This window comes from Haemorhous mexicanus, chromosome 17 (assembly GCF_027477595.1).
Source record: "Haemorhous mexicanus isolate bHaeMex1 chromosome 17, bHaeMex1.pri, whole genome shotgun sequence".
Classification (NCBI taxonomy): domain Eukaryota; kingdom Metazoa; phylum Chordata; class Aves; order Passeriformes; family Fringillidae; genus Haemorhous; species Haemorhous mexicanus.
In genome coordinates, this window is record NC_082357.1 from 13,531,937 (window position 1) to 13,549,368 (window position 17,432).

General features: G+C 45.9%; 1 protein-coding gene across 10 annotated transcripts in view; it reads right to left on the bottom strand.

Annotated features, from left to right (window-relative positions):
* Window positions 1-17,432, bottom strand: part of RNF216 (ring finger protein 216) — a 76,397-nt gene that overhangs the window by 56,136 nt on the left and 2,829 nt on the right. For 8 of the 10 annotated variants that reach the window (XM_059861246.1, XM_059861244.1, XM_059861243.1 and 5 more), the window contains 4 exons: window positions 5,507-5,635; window positions 4,242-4,381; window positions 2,469-3,320; window positions 892-968 (listed from right to left, as the gene is read on the bottom strand). In XM_059861246.1, the coding sequence (XP_059717229.1) occupies window positions 892-968; window positions 2,469-3,320; window positions 4,242-4,381; window positions 5,507-5,573 (1,136 nt within the window). In that variant the 5' untranslated portion in view covers window positions 5,574-5,635. Of the gene's footprint in view, window positions 1-891; window positions 969-2,468; window positions 3,321-4,241; window positions 4,382-5,506; window positions 5,636-11,040; window positions 11,150-12,150; window positions 12,272-17,432 lie in introns of those variants that run through there. The other 2 variants (XM_059861249.1, XM_059861250.1) reach the window with 2 other exon arrangements.

Below are 17,432 nucleotides of genomic sequence, written 5' to 3' on the forward strand. Positions count from 1 at the left end.
AAGAGAGGCCACCAAGCATCAGACACCAGTCACAAGTGATTTACTTCAAATCAGCTCCCCTCAGTGCTGCTGGTGCCAGCACACGCAATCCTTCACTCCCCAGCTCTACCCAGAAGGGCAGGGAGATGATGCAACTCAGCAGGAAGGTTAATCACTTTTTTAAACTTTGGACTCTAACTTGACTCCCAGAAATCTCCAGCATGATGAACATTAAGGTATTCCTGAGCTGTTAATGCAATTTGGAAAGCAAGTCCTCACATTCTTTTCTTCTCCTTTTATTTATTTTCTTGCTCATGTTTCTGCTCAGTTTGATCAAAATCAGTCCCTCATCAGATCTCTAGAACCAATCCTACCGGCCCTTAAATGTGTTTGCTCTGTTCTATCCCCAAAATGCAATGTGAAAGAATTCAAACAGTACCCCTGCTACTTGAGCAAGTAAATGGGATAAAAGCCAACATCATGACACCAAATAATGGACTCCAAGCCAGTGTCAGCTTTACCTAGAAAAGTCCAAAAACCAGTGAAATGAAGGAGGGCATGCCTTCCTCCAACTCAAAACTCACCAACCCATCTCCATACTGTGTTTTATAGCAGTTACCTTAACACCTTAATCCTGACACTCACTTTAAGAGCCCTAGTAATAGGTAAGACAAAAGCATCTTTAAGTAAATTATCTTAAAAACAGAGAAGCTACAGCACAACAGAACTAGAAAGGACTTAGAAACAGCTCATTTAGAAGAACAAACAAAAAGAATCTGTGCTCTGTGGCACTACCAAGGCAGTGCTGAAGGCCCAGCCTGGATGTGCTCTAAAGCAGCATCCCTGGCAGGTGGGGACATGGGAGAGTGCTGCAGTTGTATGACACACTCTGGTTCTTGCCTCTGCACTTACACATTTAAGTCATAGCAGTTCTTGAGGAGGATTAATTCTTCAATATATTCCTTCTTCACATCTGGGAATCTTGCTTCCTACAGTAGGAAAAGGTAAAGGTTATGTAGGTATTAGAGAAGCTGTGTAACACACATAGCACCCAGGACAGGGATTTATATGTAATTAATCAACAAAATCCTGAGACTTGGGGCAAAATGCTCAAGAGATCATTTATAGCCATCCAGCCTTGTTCCACAGGATAACTGCTAACAGCTCTTTCTCAAAGGAAGAGTGAGGGTAGGGATGTGAAAGGCCAAGAGCACCTGACCTAAGGAGAGATTCAGGCTCCATAGGAATGAACTTCAACCCAAGCAAAGGGAGTATTTACCTTCAGCATGACCAGCAAGGAACTCCAGATTATGTGCTGAAATACAACATTCCAAAGCAAAAGGAAATAAACTAACAACATGTACACCCACCCAATGAACCCAGACACACCAGCAATGAGACCAGAACAGAAAACAAACCTTTGGTGGCATTTCTGTGAAGGCTCTCCCAGTGTTTGCTGCTCTCTCTGGGGTTTCTGTACAGCTACTGCTACCATGTGGTATTTTGCTTTCCAAGACTGGACTGACACCGCAAGAATAGCCTCTTACCCATCTCAAAAGCACTGATCAATGAGGTTGTGGAAAGAACTGAATTTTGTTAGACTGATACTTAAAAAAATATACTCCTCAACTCCAGTTTTCCCAAGTAGAATTAGATATGGGATGTGGAGGGAAGACTTAGAAGGGATGGGGTGGTGGTAGAAGATACAGACACATAAGAATCTGCCTGTTTGCAAGAAAAAATATTCAACAAGCCCTCCCTAGCAATCAAGGGGAGGAGTGTGCAAACATCACACACATGAATCACCGTATTTTTATTTAGCTTTATTTATCATATATACACCATGCTGCCCAAGCTGCTGAATATACCAAAGGATAAGGAGTGTCCTTCTTGGTGGCTGTTGTCATAGCCAGTGTCCCTCATGCTAAGCTTCACACATGGAGCATGTGGAGTTTTCATGCACAAGTCCTCATGGTGCTTATCCAGTTACTCCTTGGTGCTGCTGCTTGAAAATCCACACTGCAAGGGCAACCCTTACCCTTGGCCACCATGGTGGCATTAACATGAGCATGGACCACACTCTGGTGGGAGAGGCAGCTGAAAGCAGTCCTGGCTCTCAGCCAAGTGCCCCTAAAACTTCTCTACTCCACCCTGTATCCCCCTGGCACTGTTTAGTGTCCCAGCTTTGCTCATTTAGTTTTATATCCAATCCTAAACCAGCTCTACAGTGTTGGGTTAGGAAAGAACCAGATAAAACCAGATCAGATCCAAGAGGGTCTTTCAGGGAACAGACAGATTATTTCACATTAAATGAAAGTCTTCCAAGACAGTTCATCACATGCTCCTCACCTGGTGCATGGCTGAGTCTCAGCCAAAGCAAAGAGGATTTGCAGCTGTGCGTTCCGAGCATGTGAGACTCCACACACCTTGAAAAACCTGTCTGAAAACACCATGCACACAGGAGGCAGAGGAGCCCTGGGAATACTTACTGTCTCTCTGATGAGCAGCGCAGTGAGGTCCTGCTCCTGCCCAGCAGCTCCCTGCTCTGGCACGTCCCCCGAGCCAAGCTGGTGCGAGCCCTGAGCGGGGAAGGCGGGCCCTGGCTGCTCGTTGTCTCTCCCTGCCTGCTGAGCCGATTCCTCGGGGGGATGTGCCGGCTGCGGGGAGGCAGGGCCAGGAATGCCGTCCTGCTGCGGCTCGGGCCGGGGGAAGGCTGGCCCTGGAGCCTTCCCTCCGTAGGCCTGCAGAGATGCCGGGTTTGCCTCTGGCTGCCCTTGCTGAGGAGCGCGGCCGTGCACTACAGCCCGGGGCTCATCTTCCGGCGGTGGGAAGGGCCAGGGCTCCAGCTGGCCCTTCTCCTGCATCTCCCCCTGCTCCGTGGTACTTTTAGCATCTGTTCCTTCAAGTTTCTGCTCTGGCTTCAAGTTCTTTCCTTGCCATTCCCGAGCTTCCATCCTTTCCTCCTGTTGAGGTGGAAGGTCTGCATTCTCCAGACTAATGATTTCTGTGTTCTCAGCAGGCTGTGGATGCATCTTGATCACTGGCAGCAAACTTGGGCCAGGCTCCTGGCTACCTGTAAGTTCAGATCTGGGGCCATGCAGCTCAGATGGTCCTGGCTGCTGCAAGGCAACATCCACACTCTCACCCCTGCTTGGTCCAGCATTGCCCTCCACCATGAGGTTATTCACTTCTCCCTCACAGGGCAGAGCTGAATGCTGAAGGTCTGTGCTCAAAGGCTCCACAGCAATTTTGGATCCTCCTTCTCCCACAGTGTCTGCACCCTGCCATGGAGCAGCAGGTCTGATGACATTGGGACGCAGAGGCTGCTGATGCTTTGGGGTCTGAAAAGGACATAACAACAGAAAGTAGAAATTCTTGTCTGTGTGTCAAATCCTTGCTCCAGATACTTCTGCATCTAAGAAAACTTCTGATGGCAAACTGATAAACAGTCTGTTCAGCAAGATGTTTAATAAAGCACAGAACTGCAACCCACACATCTGTGTCATCAGCCTGTCCCCAGGTGCTATGAGAATCTTCAGCAGAACTGGGGATGCCCAGGACTTTCAAATTGGAATAATTTCCTAAGCTCACCTCAGTACTCACTCCCCTTCCAGTAAAACAGTCTGGGAAGGAAGAACTAACTGATGACATATTTGTGTTCTCACCAATTTATTTAAACAAGCAGGAACCAAGGCTCCAAATATTAATCTCTGGCCTTGTTCTTGCCTCTGGCAGACCGACTGCTGTATGCCAACAGAGCCTGAGTGTTCTCTGCTGCTGTTTTCAACTAAGAAGCAGAAAGGTCAGCTTTGCAACCCATTTCCTCAGTGCTTCTGGTTAATTTAACAGGAAAGTGGAATATATTCTTATTATAAGACAGATATGAAATGCTGCAAAAATATCAGTGCCAACATGAATGCAAATAGTATAGAGGAATATAAAGCAAGGTCTGAAAACATTTATGGAAGATCAAGTCCTCTTGCAAAGCACTCCACCTTGCTGGATTCAAACAGACAACTTTATGGGAGCTACAACCTTCATCAAGTAGAACTTAAACTACACAATGCAGTTCCACAGTCTGGGTCTCCCCTCCTGTGCCCAAAATATGACTAAATTAAGAGAGCAAAATGCCCTCATTTCCCTGTTCTTTCAGACATCCTAAGTAGATTGCTGTAACCAGGCAGGACTCAGAGGAATGCATCAGGTTTGGCACAAGACTTGGCTATACAGGCCATGAATACAGCACAGCAATGAAAAATTACCTCTGCTAAGATGACTATATCATCATCATCATCATCTTCCTCAGTCTGCTGCTTTTCTGGTATTTCTAGAAACAAAGGCAAATCTTCATCTGAGGAGTCTGATATCGTGATAAGACTTTCATCTCTGTGGTTTATCCAGTCTGCAGAACAGTAAGTAAAGTTGAAGTCAGCTGCTGGCTCAAGGTAAATAAATAGAATTACAGGGTACATGTAGCACTGAAACATCTGAGAAAGCAATTTTCCCGTTTGCACTGCAGGAAGAAGCATTCAGAGGTCACCAATTCTTCTGCAAGGCATTGTAACAGCCAGTCCTGCATCCCTCAGCCTCCAGCAAAACACCTGCACAGCTTCAGCTCATCACAACAGCACTGCAGGGGCAGCCACTGACACTCACAAAGAATCTTCTACCCTGAACTCCAGCACAAGTCAAGCTGCTGCAAGAGTTATTACAAACAAGGCATGTAGGGAATATTTCTTCAGAGAAATCCTGAACTTTGAGTATCTCAGGGATATTGCATTTTCTTTGTTAAAATGCAGTGCAATCTAGCAGAGAGATAAGGGTCTTTGTGCAATTCAGCCCCTTCTGAAAGAGAGACTTTTGCAGGAGTACCTTATGCAGGACCAAGATAAGGGCTGTGGCTGTGGGTGCAGAAGATACCCTGCTAGTAATGACAACCTTGTGCCTCAAGGTTTATCAAGAATGGAATATAGATGCTACACAACAGCTGCTGGAACACAGGAGAGAGATTCAAGGCAGAAATAGAGGGTTTCTGTACTGCACAGAGAACACACAACTATGCTTTCCCTAAAATCTGACATGTTTTGGCTTATTTTTTAGCATGAGTGTTCATTTATCACCTTTCAGGCATACAGAGAAAGCCTCACTTTAAATTCCACCCTTGAGGGAATGGGTGCCAATGCACACAGCCCTATGAGAGCATAAATTTAGGGTCAGCCTGTCTCCTGTGGGGTTCTCAGAAGGATAGATCCTCCTTGGATCTGCTGAAACACCACTACACAGTGTTCCCAAGAAGTCAGCAATATCCCTTGAGGCAGTACAACATGAGAAAGACAAGAGCCAAATATTTTGCATGCCTGCATAATATGAAAGAGTTTCTGTAGGTGGCTAAGTCAGTGTAACAGAGTAGTGTGTGACGTGACAGAACAGACCTCCAGCAGTTCCCAGGAAGTTCAGTGTCTGTGAATCCTGCTGCTCAGGAGAGTTTCACAAGAGTGTTTTGGAACAGGCACACATCAGTACTCACCTTTCCCTCTGTGATTGCTGAAGCTGTTCAAGTTAATCACTTCTTCATTCCCACCTCTCTCTGCCATTTTAAACAGCTGCACCCCAGAGTGTCAATGCCCCAGCATGGCAGTCAGGCTCACATGAGGAACTGGAAGATAAAAGGGAGTCAGGCAAACTCAGATTCAGCCTTAAGGGCTTTTTTCAAGATTTAGCTGCTAGGGGTTCTCCTGGCTCTCCCAGCAGTCTCTCCACATGAGTATTTTTCTGTACCCCTCCTCTCAGGACCCGAAGGAGACATGTCTGTTATCTTGTGTTCCAACAATTAAGACAGTGGACTGAAAAGTGCAATTAGGCCAGAGAAGTCTCTCTGGAGGAGCTATGCAATCACAGAAAAGGAGCAGAGATGCAGTTCTACCCAAGCAGGACTCAAACCCTCCCAGTATGTGGACCTTCTCTTGTTTTCAACCAAAATCCAATGCACCAACCCACACAGTGCTGTTTCTGCCACCATCAATTGGTGAGAGGGGCAAAATCCCCTAGCCTGAGCTGTCCCAGGGCATCCCCACCTGCACCTCACACCCCACAGATGATGACACTACAACCATCCCTGTCACACTTAATGCCAGGGAAGTCACACACAGCCTGGAGGGGAACAGCCAACAGGGACAGCACCATCCCAGCCTGAATTCCCTGAGTGCTGCCAAGCTGAGGCACAACTTCAGAGCCACCAGAGATGCTCCAAACTCATTTCCACAACCCCCTCATTCCTAGTGTGTCAGAAGGAAGCTGCACCCTGGGCAGAGCAATGTCAGTGTGTGGTTTGTGCCTGCACTGTGAAACAGCACAGGAACATTCCAGAGAACACTTCCTTACCACCATCTGCTATTTTATAGAAGAGATTCTCCTGATTTACAGCAAGGGTTTGGTACAAATTCCAGGAAACACCATCTGCTCTCACACCAAAAGGAGAGCATGACAGGAATCAGGTTCCCTCACAGGACTTGGCTTTTTGAAGCTAAGCTTTGCTACCCCCACCTGCTCTCAGAGAGGCACAATGAATTGGCCAGAGGCTCCCAAACAGGATTAGGGGGCCAGAGGAATCATTGCAAACCAAACAGGAGGTTTCCATTTTATGCTCTCTCAGCTTATAGCTCTTCATTCCCACTCTCACAGAGAGGCTGAACATACAGGAACTCCAAGCACAATTTGATCACTGAAAGGAGAAAGGAGGGTTTTTTCCTTTTATTGGAAAGTATTCATCTCCTCACTGCAGCACAGAGGAATCTGTACTATTAAATATTTACTGATGCATAAGCTGGAAGAAAATGGTGGGTCTGCTATAAAATCCTGTTTGCTAGTACACAAGAGCAGTATAAATTTCCCCTCAGTAATTCTACTGAACTTCCTCTGCAGGGAACAGGATTTGCAGCTAGGACAGTAAAATGAAGAAATGAATTCAGATGCACAAGATACAATAATAAAAATTAAAATGTATAATTTAGCACTTATAAAAGCCCAGCAGCACAGGCTTAGTGCCTGAGGGAACCTTCTTCAGAGGAAACCTCCAGCATAAAGATTTCAAGGCTTGCCTACAAACATCCACATTTACCTGACCCTTGATCTGGTGATGGTCCAATTTTGAGTGGGAAATTGGATGAGGGAACAGCAAGAGGCCTCTTCTAACCAGCATTACCACAAATATGCAGCTGCCCTGTATTTGAGCCCTGATACCTCAACAGCACATCCTAATTCCAATAAGCAGCTCCAATGTTATCATGGGCACACTGGTGCTTTGAAAATACCTGAAAAGCAAAATTTTGGGGGTATTTCCACTAGATTCTTCATCATCTGTCTTATAAGGAGAAATAAATCTTTATTTGCCAGAGTGGCATGAAAGTACTGTTCCCCCATCACAGGTAGGAGCTGGAGCTGCAGCTCAGGGGCTGGCTTGCTGTAAGTGCAAACTCTGGCCTTTGTAAAAGGTCACATCCACATTATTACAGTTGTCTTTTCCCTGGTACTTGTGCATAGAAATCACCTAGCCCTGCATAGCACTTTTCCATCCTTAGCTGCCTGACTCCTTTAGCAAACAAAATCAATTCACTTCTTGTCATTTAAAAGGTGGAGAAACAGAAGCAGGGGTAGGCCCAGTGTGGCCAAGGTCACCAAGCAAACACAGCAAAGGATCACTCTGAGACTGGCTGGGAGGAACAAGGACATTTGTGAGAGCCACAAACCAGCCCTAGCAGCATCAAGTGGTGCAGACAGGGGCTGGACAGGTGTCTGCTCAGATCTGCTCCGAGCAAAGCTGAGTGGCTGGATATTTCTCCCCTCCAGGGACTCGTGGTGCATTAGCAGGGCTGGCTGCTTCACTGGGAAGTGACACTGCAAATGCTCAGCACAACACAGCCACAAAAATAATAATAATAATAAAAAAAATCTTCCCCCAAATAGCTCAAATGGTGCTTTGTCCAATGCTGGCTAAACCCCAGCTGTTCAGATCCATGAATGATGGATAAGCCACAAGACTAAGGTCATATTTCCTATGGGCCACTCTGGCTCCTGTAAGAGGAACTTGCACATTTCTACCTTCAGCAGCAAGAAAGAGGTACAGGGAATAATCTGAAATTAAATTTGGGATAAAAAACTATCTGCACTTCCATACAAGAAAGTGTGCACACACCACCAATATGGTTTAAAAGCAGGAATATAATAAATAGCATTAACTGTAAAACAGAGTCAAGGCAACAACAACAACAAAAAAAAAGCCAAGGCTGGAAAGAACTGGCAATTCTTCCTACTTCAAAACAGACTGAATAAAACCCCAGCAGCTTAATAAAGTACTGCTTTGAGGGTAAAAGCCAAGCTTCCACCAAGAGCTAGCAATTCATTTTGTCAATACTCAATACAGAGCTGAAGTTTAAACAAATATCCATAAGCATGGGCCAGTTCCATCTAGTGGCATGAATAAGAAGTTTATTCATGTTTATAGCACCAGGCCGCCAAGAATGCGAAGCAACAAGATCAAAGCCACCCTGGGGTCTTGCCCTACATAAACAATAATAAAAAAGCAAGGAAGACAGATGGAAAGAAGCTATTCCACACTACCTCAGTGATTTCAGAGCCTATTTATAGGCAAAGGATAAGGCTACCTATAAGGAGGCTCTAACATGCCCATCAGCTTTCCTGCAGTACAGTCAAGGACAGGAAACTTGAATTGTTTTAACAGCAAAGCAGTCAGGGAAACACTTTCCAAACTTTTTCATTTTTCTTCTTTTCTTAAAAGGCTCCCACCTGCACCATAGCACATCAAGCTGGATTTGGGACTTGAATCCCTAAAGCAGTATTCAGGTGACACAAAATTCTCATCATGACTTCTAAGACACCCACTGACTGTGCAGGGAGGACCCACCACACTGAAGACGTGGTCCCACCCAATTTCACCTCTGTGTTACACTGTAACTCAGTCACAGAATATCCTGAGTTGGAAGGGACCCACAAGGATCAGAGCCCAGCTCCTGGCCCTGCACAGACACCCCAACAATCCCACCCTGTGCCTGAGAGTGTTGTCCAAACCCTCCTGGAGCTCAGGCAGCCTTGGGGCTGGGACCATTCCCTGGGGAGCCGGTTCAGTGCCCCAGCACCCTCTGACACAGCACACCCCAGTTGTTTCACTGTGCAGACAATAAAATCCTCCCCATTATGTTTCTTCCTACAGTGAATTCAGAGAACACATTAACAGAACAGCTACTGGGAAAAGCAGAGCCCACCAGGGACTTGGGTTTAACAGTTCTCTGAAGTGACAAGACCTCAGACTGACAGCTGAGGTCACAGGGACTTCCTGGACAAGCTCCTCAAACATGCAAAAATATCATCCACAAAACCACTGCTTCCAACCACTACTATGAGGTAAGGGATCAGCTGCTATGAGGTGAAGCAGGTCTCAGGAGCACACAGAATGCTTACACAAGGATTTCCAAAACCCATTCAAAATCCTTTTAAACACCACATGACATATTTTTAGCTTAACCTAAAAATAGCCCCCATGGGTGCTGTGCATATATTTAATCTCCTGGTATATGAAGGCGTTTCTGGACTGCAGTAACTGGAGCAGAACTCAAATCTGCTCCCTCCACCCCACATTTGTGCTGTGATGAGCATCTTCAGATGGTGCTGGAATTTAAACTGACAGTCAAGGGGAGAGCCCCCCTTCTCAACACAGTGTAATGTATTTTTCCCCCCCACTTACAGCATTTGAAATCTTGAAACTCCCACATATCCAAGATGGGACTAGGCTCAAAGTGCTCTTGTCTGGCTGCAGCTCAAGGCAACAGGACTAGACAGAAAGCAGGGGAGGTAGGAACTGAGATCCCAACGAACAGGGGGGAGGAAAAAAAAAAAAAGAGCAACTTGAAAGAGATGTCAGCAACATCAAATCACTGTTTTAGCCTCTCCCCTTCACAGAACACCACTGTTGCTCACCTACACTGACAGAAGAGCATCAACTCCTACTTTGTGCCTGTGGGCAGTAAACGTGTCTGCTGGTAGCCTGTGAGCAAGGTGAATTTCTGGCTTATTTCAAGCTGCTAAAACAAGCTACTTAAATAATGCAGGGCTTGTGACAACCACCAAAATGAAAAGCTAAAAATTCAGTCTTTAAAAATAAAAAAATAAAAGAAAGCACAACAGAAGGGAAATAAACCAGCCTGACTTACTGTCAAGCATTTCACCAAAACATTTCAAAGGGTTCACCATTTGCTGGGGGCTGCTCCTTGTAACAGGCACTGAGCAAAAGCAGGCAGAGTTTAGCAGTGGTTGATCGTGTTAAGCAGCATCATCCCAACTGAAAATTAGAAATCCCCTGATCATAAGCCCAACAAGAACTGCTGGGCACAAACAAATCCTATTTGCTATGCACAGGGCAGCTACTGCCACTGCCTCATACCCTGCAAAGGGACAGAGCCAGAGGTCAACACGTGGGGCTGCAGCAGGGCCTCTGCCAGCAGGTTTGCTCAGTTCCAAGCCTGGGGAAAGTGGAAAAAGCATTGATTTCAGCCCAAAAGCCTTACCCTGGCCTCTGAAGGCAGGAGTGTGTGGGCAGTGGCTCACAGGAAAGACCAGCTGGTTTCAGCAGCACAATCTGCTACAGGTATTGGCTAAAAGCTCCTCTCAGGAGCACAGACCAGGGGTAGACTTAGACAAGAGCATCCACACAGCTCTGCCACCAACTGATGGACCTGTAGCATGTGCTGAGGAGAAACAACAAACCTGAAGATCATTTAATAACAACTGGCTGGTGAGTTATAAAGTATTCCCCAAGTGTTTCCCACACTAGCAGCTGGCTTGGTTTACCACAGGATTTTAAACACATACACTCTGAGAAGGGGAAGACAGGATTCCTGAGATGTGAGAAAAATAAAGGAACAGAAATTGAAATGAACAATAAAAAGAGCCAGGTAAAATTTCTAGGGCAGAAAGCCACAGAACTGGTTTAACCACACCAAAACATAGTATATGTATTTTGTGGCAAGTAAATGAAACCTGAATGCTCACCTCCTCCTGACAGACAAGACACCCAACACACACAGTTCAGTATCCCAGCAGAGCAGCCACTATTTCCAAAATTTCCAAAACCACACCAGCCTCTAACTGGCTCCAGCAGCTCCAGGACAGATCATGAATGAAGATGGAAATGAGGAATGAATATGGCAGGAATCACAGCTTCCAGTTAATTCCCAAAAGTTCCCTGTTCCTCACCCTCTCTTACCCAAGGAGAAAAGCACTGAAGGGAGTGATGCCTCTCCTCCCAGGCTCACCACTGGTAACTGCAGAGTCAAGAGTGTGACCAAGAGCACACCAGGAGATGCTCCAAAAAGAGAGGCTACAGATTAACACAGGACAGGCTACATCTGTGTCACAGCTCCAGGCTAATGAAAATTGCTTACTCAGGGGCAATCAAGAGAGCAGATATTTAGGAATTACTTGGCTTAAAATCCCCAACTAGATTTTTCCCCATTTTCTAAGCCCATTCAGGACTTACAGAAAACATCTTGGCTGTCTGTACATCACAAGACTTCTCATCAACCTTACTTGCAGTTCATTTCATCAAGGCCATAGTATCATAATTATTAATCATAATTGTTTGAAGTACCCAATCACCATTTTTATCTGAAACACAAAGTACAAGAGGAAGGGAATGTACCCAGTTTTACCTAATTCACTAACAGCTGGCCATATACATTGGCACCAGTTTTCCTTCCCAAACCTGCAAAATATTTGCATTTCCCTAGCAAATACCTGCTCTGTGAGCAACTCCCTAAAATGTAAGTCTGTTTTGAAACAGCTGCCTTCATTTTCCAAAACTGGGCAACACAAATGAAAGTTTCCCATTCCTTTGAGCTATTCCCTAATGATTGGCATCAAGGTCAACTTGTGGACACTTCAGTGCCTTCCCACAACCCCCATCAGTCCCTCTGGCAAAAAAAAGTGCTCCATATCACCCTGAGCAGCACGAGGCTCCTCATTCTGATGCATGTAAAAACCCACTCTCTGCACAAGAGGTAGAAATCTTTGAATCAGTCATTCTCCCTCCCCTTGGTCGAGTCTTGAAAAAAAAAGTTAAATTGACAAATTCTAATTGTAAAGGAGAGTTAATGCCTTGACCTTGAGCAGCTCATTTTAAGAGTGAAGTGAAAAATCAAGGTTTTGAGGGAGAAGGAGGCGTTCCTGGAGTTAGTTCCTGTAATGGGCAGTACTCTGCCTGCCTCAGACTCCTGGCATGTGCAAGATCATCCAGTGTAATGCCCTGAATCCAAAACCTCCCTCCCACATCACAAACACAGGTGCCAGCTTGGCATTTCACGTTGATGCAACAATTCAGACACCAGCAGGCCCTCACTTGGCTACAGACCTACACACAAACCCAGCCTTGCTCTGCTCACAGCTTATCTCCTAAACAATCATTTAAAAGAACTCATTTGCTCTGATTTTGTGCTTTAAGGGTGGGGATGAATGGAAGAGCATGTGAAACCATGTGATTTGCAGTTCTGCTGCTGCTAGAGTGAGTTTTACTTCCAGTTTCCTTTCCCTGAACTCACAGCCAGGGGCTGCTTTGATCAGCACCACGATTCAGTCACTGTGGGTTTAAAGAGCTGGACTCCACAAACCCCAGGTGCTGCACACATCTGCCACAGCTCCACACAGCATTAATTGCAGCTGCCTTCTCTTCTCCATAAACCCAGCAGCCACACAGAAAAGAGCAGGAGAAATGCCCTGTGAGCCCCAGGATATATAGCAGAGTGCTCCTCTCTTACTTGTACTTCACAGATCCCTCCAGGAGAAAGGACAGAGCATTTCCTCTCCAAATCCTCAGTAGTTTTCCTACCTTTTTTCTTTTCTTTTTCAAGGCATCCTGAATGCCACTTTAAAGAGCTTAACAGAACAAAGAAATCCAAGTGCAACCTTTTAAGTAGTTATTTAACAAGCTGGATGAATGTCTTCAGGAGCATTCAGGTTCCCATCCTAGCACTGTTTTCACTGGAGAGGAAACAGAAATAAAGGATTTAATATTGCTGGGACAGGCAGTGGCACTGACATTCACACTGATGAGCAGCCTGCTCAGCTCACAGCCCTGTCTGCAGGGCCACTGAGAGCAGGGAGGACCAGGCTGCACTCAACCAGCAAACTGCTGTGAAAAGCAGCAGTGAGGGCTAAGTAGACCAAAACCAAAAGGGCTGGAAAGCACAGTCAGGTTCAGTTCTAGTGGCAGCCAGAGGACCTGAAAACCACAAGGAACTGATAGACTCTGTTGGCATCCTGGATGCTGAGCAGCTGCCCATCAGACCCACTCAGGAAACCACCTAAGCTGCACTTGGGAAGCTGTGCTCAAAAAAATAAAATTACAAGCATAATGCACCACCAATATAAAATGTGGAAGGGGGTATTTTTGTATTTCATTTTAAATGTGACCTGAACTTATCACAAAAAACTTTGCTTTCAAGCACAGCACATCTCACCTCATTCTCAAAGCTGCTGACAACATAAAAGCTGAGATTTGACCTTGAGGTGGCCCACAGGGAAAAAAACCTGATTTACTGCAGCAGCCCACCTTGGCAAAAAGAAGGTCTCTGTCAATCTGCACAGCACTTTCAGAACTATTGACTTAAAAGCCTGCCACCAACCCTTCCAGGTGTCAAACATCCCAGAGTGAGTGACTTCCAAAAAAAATGACTTCACAGGTCACATATTCTGGTTACAGCAGCCATGCCCTTTTTTAGGGCCACATTAAGCATCTGCACTTGCCAGAGCTCCAAAGGTCAGCAGCCAGAAGCTGTGGCTTCATGTTCAGAAGGGTTTCACTTCAATACCTGTTAAGGATAGACATGTTCCCATACCACAGCTTGTTTCCTCCCTTCACACTGAGCTCCTCCACCATCTCTTACAGCTTTGAAAGGAAATGCCCTGGAAAACATTTTTGTAGGATTCAGATCAGATACCCTCCACATATCCAGCATGGTGGAACTGGGAAAACAGAATTAAGGTGGTAAAATAAACTGCAAGAAGGGGGAAGATCTGAAACTGCAGCTTAAGCTGATACAGCCACAGCCTATCCCTACCACTCAAATTACATGTGCTCCTACTGCAAGGTCAGGCACTTGGAAAGATGCTTTTACACAATCAATTAAGGGTTTAAATATACACAAAAGCCAGTTTAGAGCCAGACTGGGCCAACAGACCAAGCTCACAGTGATAAGTCTTAAATGGCCTTACCTACTCAGAGTAAAATACCAACAGAAACCCTGAAAGACAGGTGTCAACACCTGAGCAACAAATCCATGCTCTGCACCAATTTCTGCTGGAAAGAGTGAAAAATAAGCTGCCTCTTGCACCCATCAACTGCTGCAGAAGGAGCATTGTCACAGAAGAACTGCAACTGTCTCCTTACTGCTCCAGCACCACAGAAGACCACTTATCAAAAGATTTTCCAGACAGCCAGCAACAGCCTTTGTAAAACTGGGTTTAGTTTTGTTTACAGCCACGTGTAGCCTTGCAGCCAATTCCAGCCCAGCAAGCTCTCAGCAGTGAAAACCCAGGGCAGCCTTCCAGGCTCATGACAGTTGTCCAGCCTGACTTCATCCACGTCATGTGGCAGTGGCCACTGTGGAGTCTGAGTATGTTAAAATAGCAGAAAAGCAAAGAGGCTGTATTTGAGGTAAGTACCACTGTATCAGAACAGAAAACAGTGAAATTAGATGGTGGCTGGATTTAGAGGTGCTCCATATCCAGCATGAATCCCTTCTGAGACTACTAAAGTTCACAAATGAATGAATGATGAGCTAAAAAGCGAGAAAAGAAGAGCTGCATGTTAACTCCCCAGGTCCACAGTCCTGTAGATGAACAAGACTGTACCACCCATTAATCCCAAGGCAAACCAACATTTCACAGACACAGGACTACAAAAAGCACCACAGGCCACAGCCAGGGGGTTACACAGGCTGCACTCAGGAGCAGTTGCTAAGGACAGATTGTTTCAGGCAGTGAATCCTGTGCCCACCCTTGGTCAACACACTCGTGTCCAACACCGGGTGAGTCCTCACAGCAGAACAGAAATTCTCTTCCTGGGTGTTGCACTATCAGACAGATTATTTAACTACCTGGGCTGGAGGATCAGTAAAAACAGCCACAAATTGCTAAATAAACACAAACACGTTGAGCTGAGGAGCACTCTCCAGACACTGTGTCCAAGGCAGAGGTGCTGCCAGCCGTTGTGAGCTGATTTGTGCTAGTCCTGGCAGATCCAGGGGCACCTCCCAGTTGATACACAATGAAGCTCCACTACAAAAGGATTCTGCTTTAACAATCTACAAGGAACTATTTACATTAGCCAAGTTACTGTTCCCAGGTCTTGCTCATCCGTAGCTGGAAATCCCAGCAGCACAGCAGGCATTAAATGCCCTACCCTGCTGGTTTCCTGAAAGGAAAAAAAGAGCTGCTTTTCCTGCCTCCCCATTTTGCTGCTGCTGTCATCTCCCTCAAATTGCATTTCAGCACATGACAGCAGAGCAGGGAGAGGAGGAAAGTCCTCAGCAGCATTGTGGCTGTGCTGCAGGCAGCTTGTCAGCACTGCTGTCCCTTCCCTCTGCCAAGCCCCTGAAATGTGTTTGCCCAACAGAGCTTGTACTTGCCAGGGGTATATGGGCTAGTGCTCCTTCCAAGACTGGCCTTCAAGCAAAAATTATCTGCAAGAAGCATCAGGGAGAGGTTTTCCTTCCATCACACGAAAACACATCATGTCTTTGGGATGGGATTTGGAAGTGGAAGTATAAATCTGTTCCTTGCTCTGCTTTTGCAAGGGCTGCAAAAAGCCAACCCTGCCTGCTTTCCTCCAAGGAATAACAGGAGCAGTGCCCACAGCTTGGTAAGAGCATGTCAATCTGGATAAAGCAGTACAGAAGCCTTGTGCAAGGAGTACTTTGGACAAAACATATTACTTGAGGCCATTTTTCATTCTTATATTCACTCAAAAAGAGATTCCAGTTAGTGCAGAACTCGACCACCTTGTACTGCAGAGCAGCATCACGTGATGCTTCTACAGATCCCATCCAAATGTTTCTCTGAATAATGCAAACAGTAGCTTGGCCTCCTTGCAAGGGAAAGCAGGCTGAGGGAGCAACACCACGCTTGGCCTCCAAGGCCAACTGAAAACATTTCAGGTCACCTTGCCACCCACAAACACTCCCAGTTTTATTTCAGCTCATCAACTTCACTTCTCATTACAAGGGGCAACCACAGCCTCCAAAACTCACCCTGGGAGCAGCTGGGCACCACCAGCATCAGCACAGGAGTGGGGCACCCTAAGGCCAGAGAGGAAGCCACACGTTTAATTTAAATTCCTGCTGACCTGGGTCAGGAACACTGCAAGGTGATGGTGTGGCTCGGGGTAGCAGCTGCCCCACGGTGAAATCCTTCCCTAAAGCCCAATGCTTTTTCCACTTAATCAGGCACTGACAGTTCCCCTCATGTACACAGGCAGGGAACCACAGCAGGGCTGGTAATTAGGAAAGAGGTGCCATTCAGAAGGAATATCATTTCCCATCCTCAGGAATTAAGCTTTCTCAAGGATTGTTATAAATTTAAAACCACTGCAAGCCCTTAAGCACTGACCCAGAGGAAAAACATCACTCCCGAGATAGTCCAAAATAAACTTGAAATTCTATAAAAGTGACATGAAGGCTGGTGAGAATGAGATTATCCCAGCTCAGTGAGACACTCCTTATTATCTCTCATCTAACTGCTTTGACAAGGATAACTTACTCGAGCCACCAGGACACTGCTAAGTAGCTTTTTTCCCCCACCCTCTTTTCCTGTTTTCTCTGCCCCTCCCGAATTTCCCACATCTCCCACTTCCAGTAACCTCCTTAAAAACAAAACTACTCTGGAATAATGTTGGCCAGCACATTATTCAGGCTCCATTTCAAACACAGGAACACCCAGCCTGTACACAAATGACCTTATCTCCTGGGAGACAGCTGCTGTCCCCAGGCAGCTGTGTGTTTCACACCTTCTGCTGTATTTAAAAAGGCACCTGTCCCACTGGGATTGGTCTTACTGAGAGTAATCCCAGTTACACGAAGCAGCTTGAAACCCCACCATCACTTCAGTGCACACACAGGCTTTGGAGACTATTAATGCCTCGTCTTTAAGCAGTTACAATGATGTCCAAATTCAATAATTTAAAGGGAATCTTAAAATATCTCCGGATCAAATCCATCTGCAAAAAAACAAAAAAACCAAAAAAACAACTCCAAACTTTCAATGAGAGGAATAAGTGGTGCAGTTCTGACTGTCCCAGAAAGAATGCAGCCAGTGGCAAGCCCCAACACCCAGCACTGCTGGCGCTCAGACACAGTCAACCACTCACAATGGCTTTAGAAAGATATAAATAA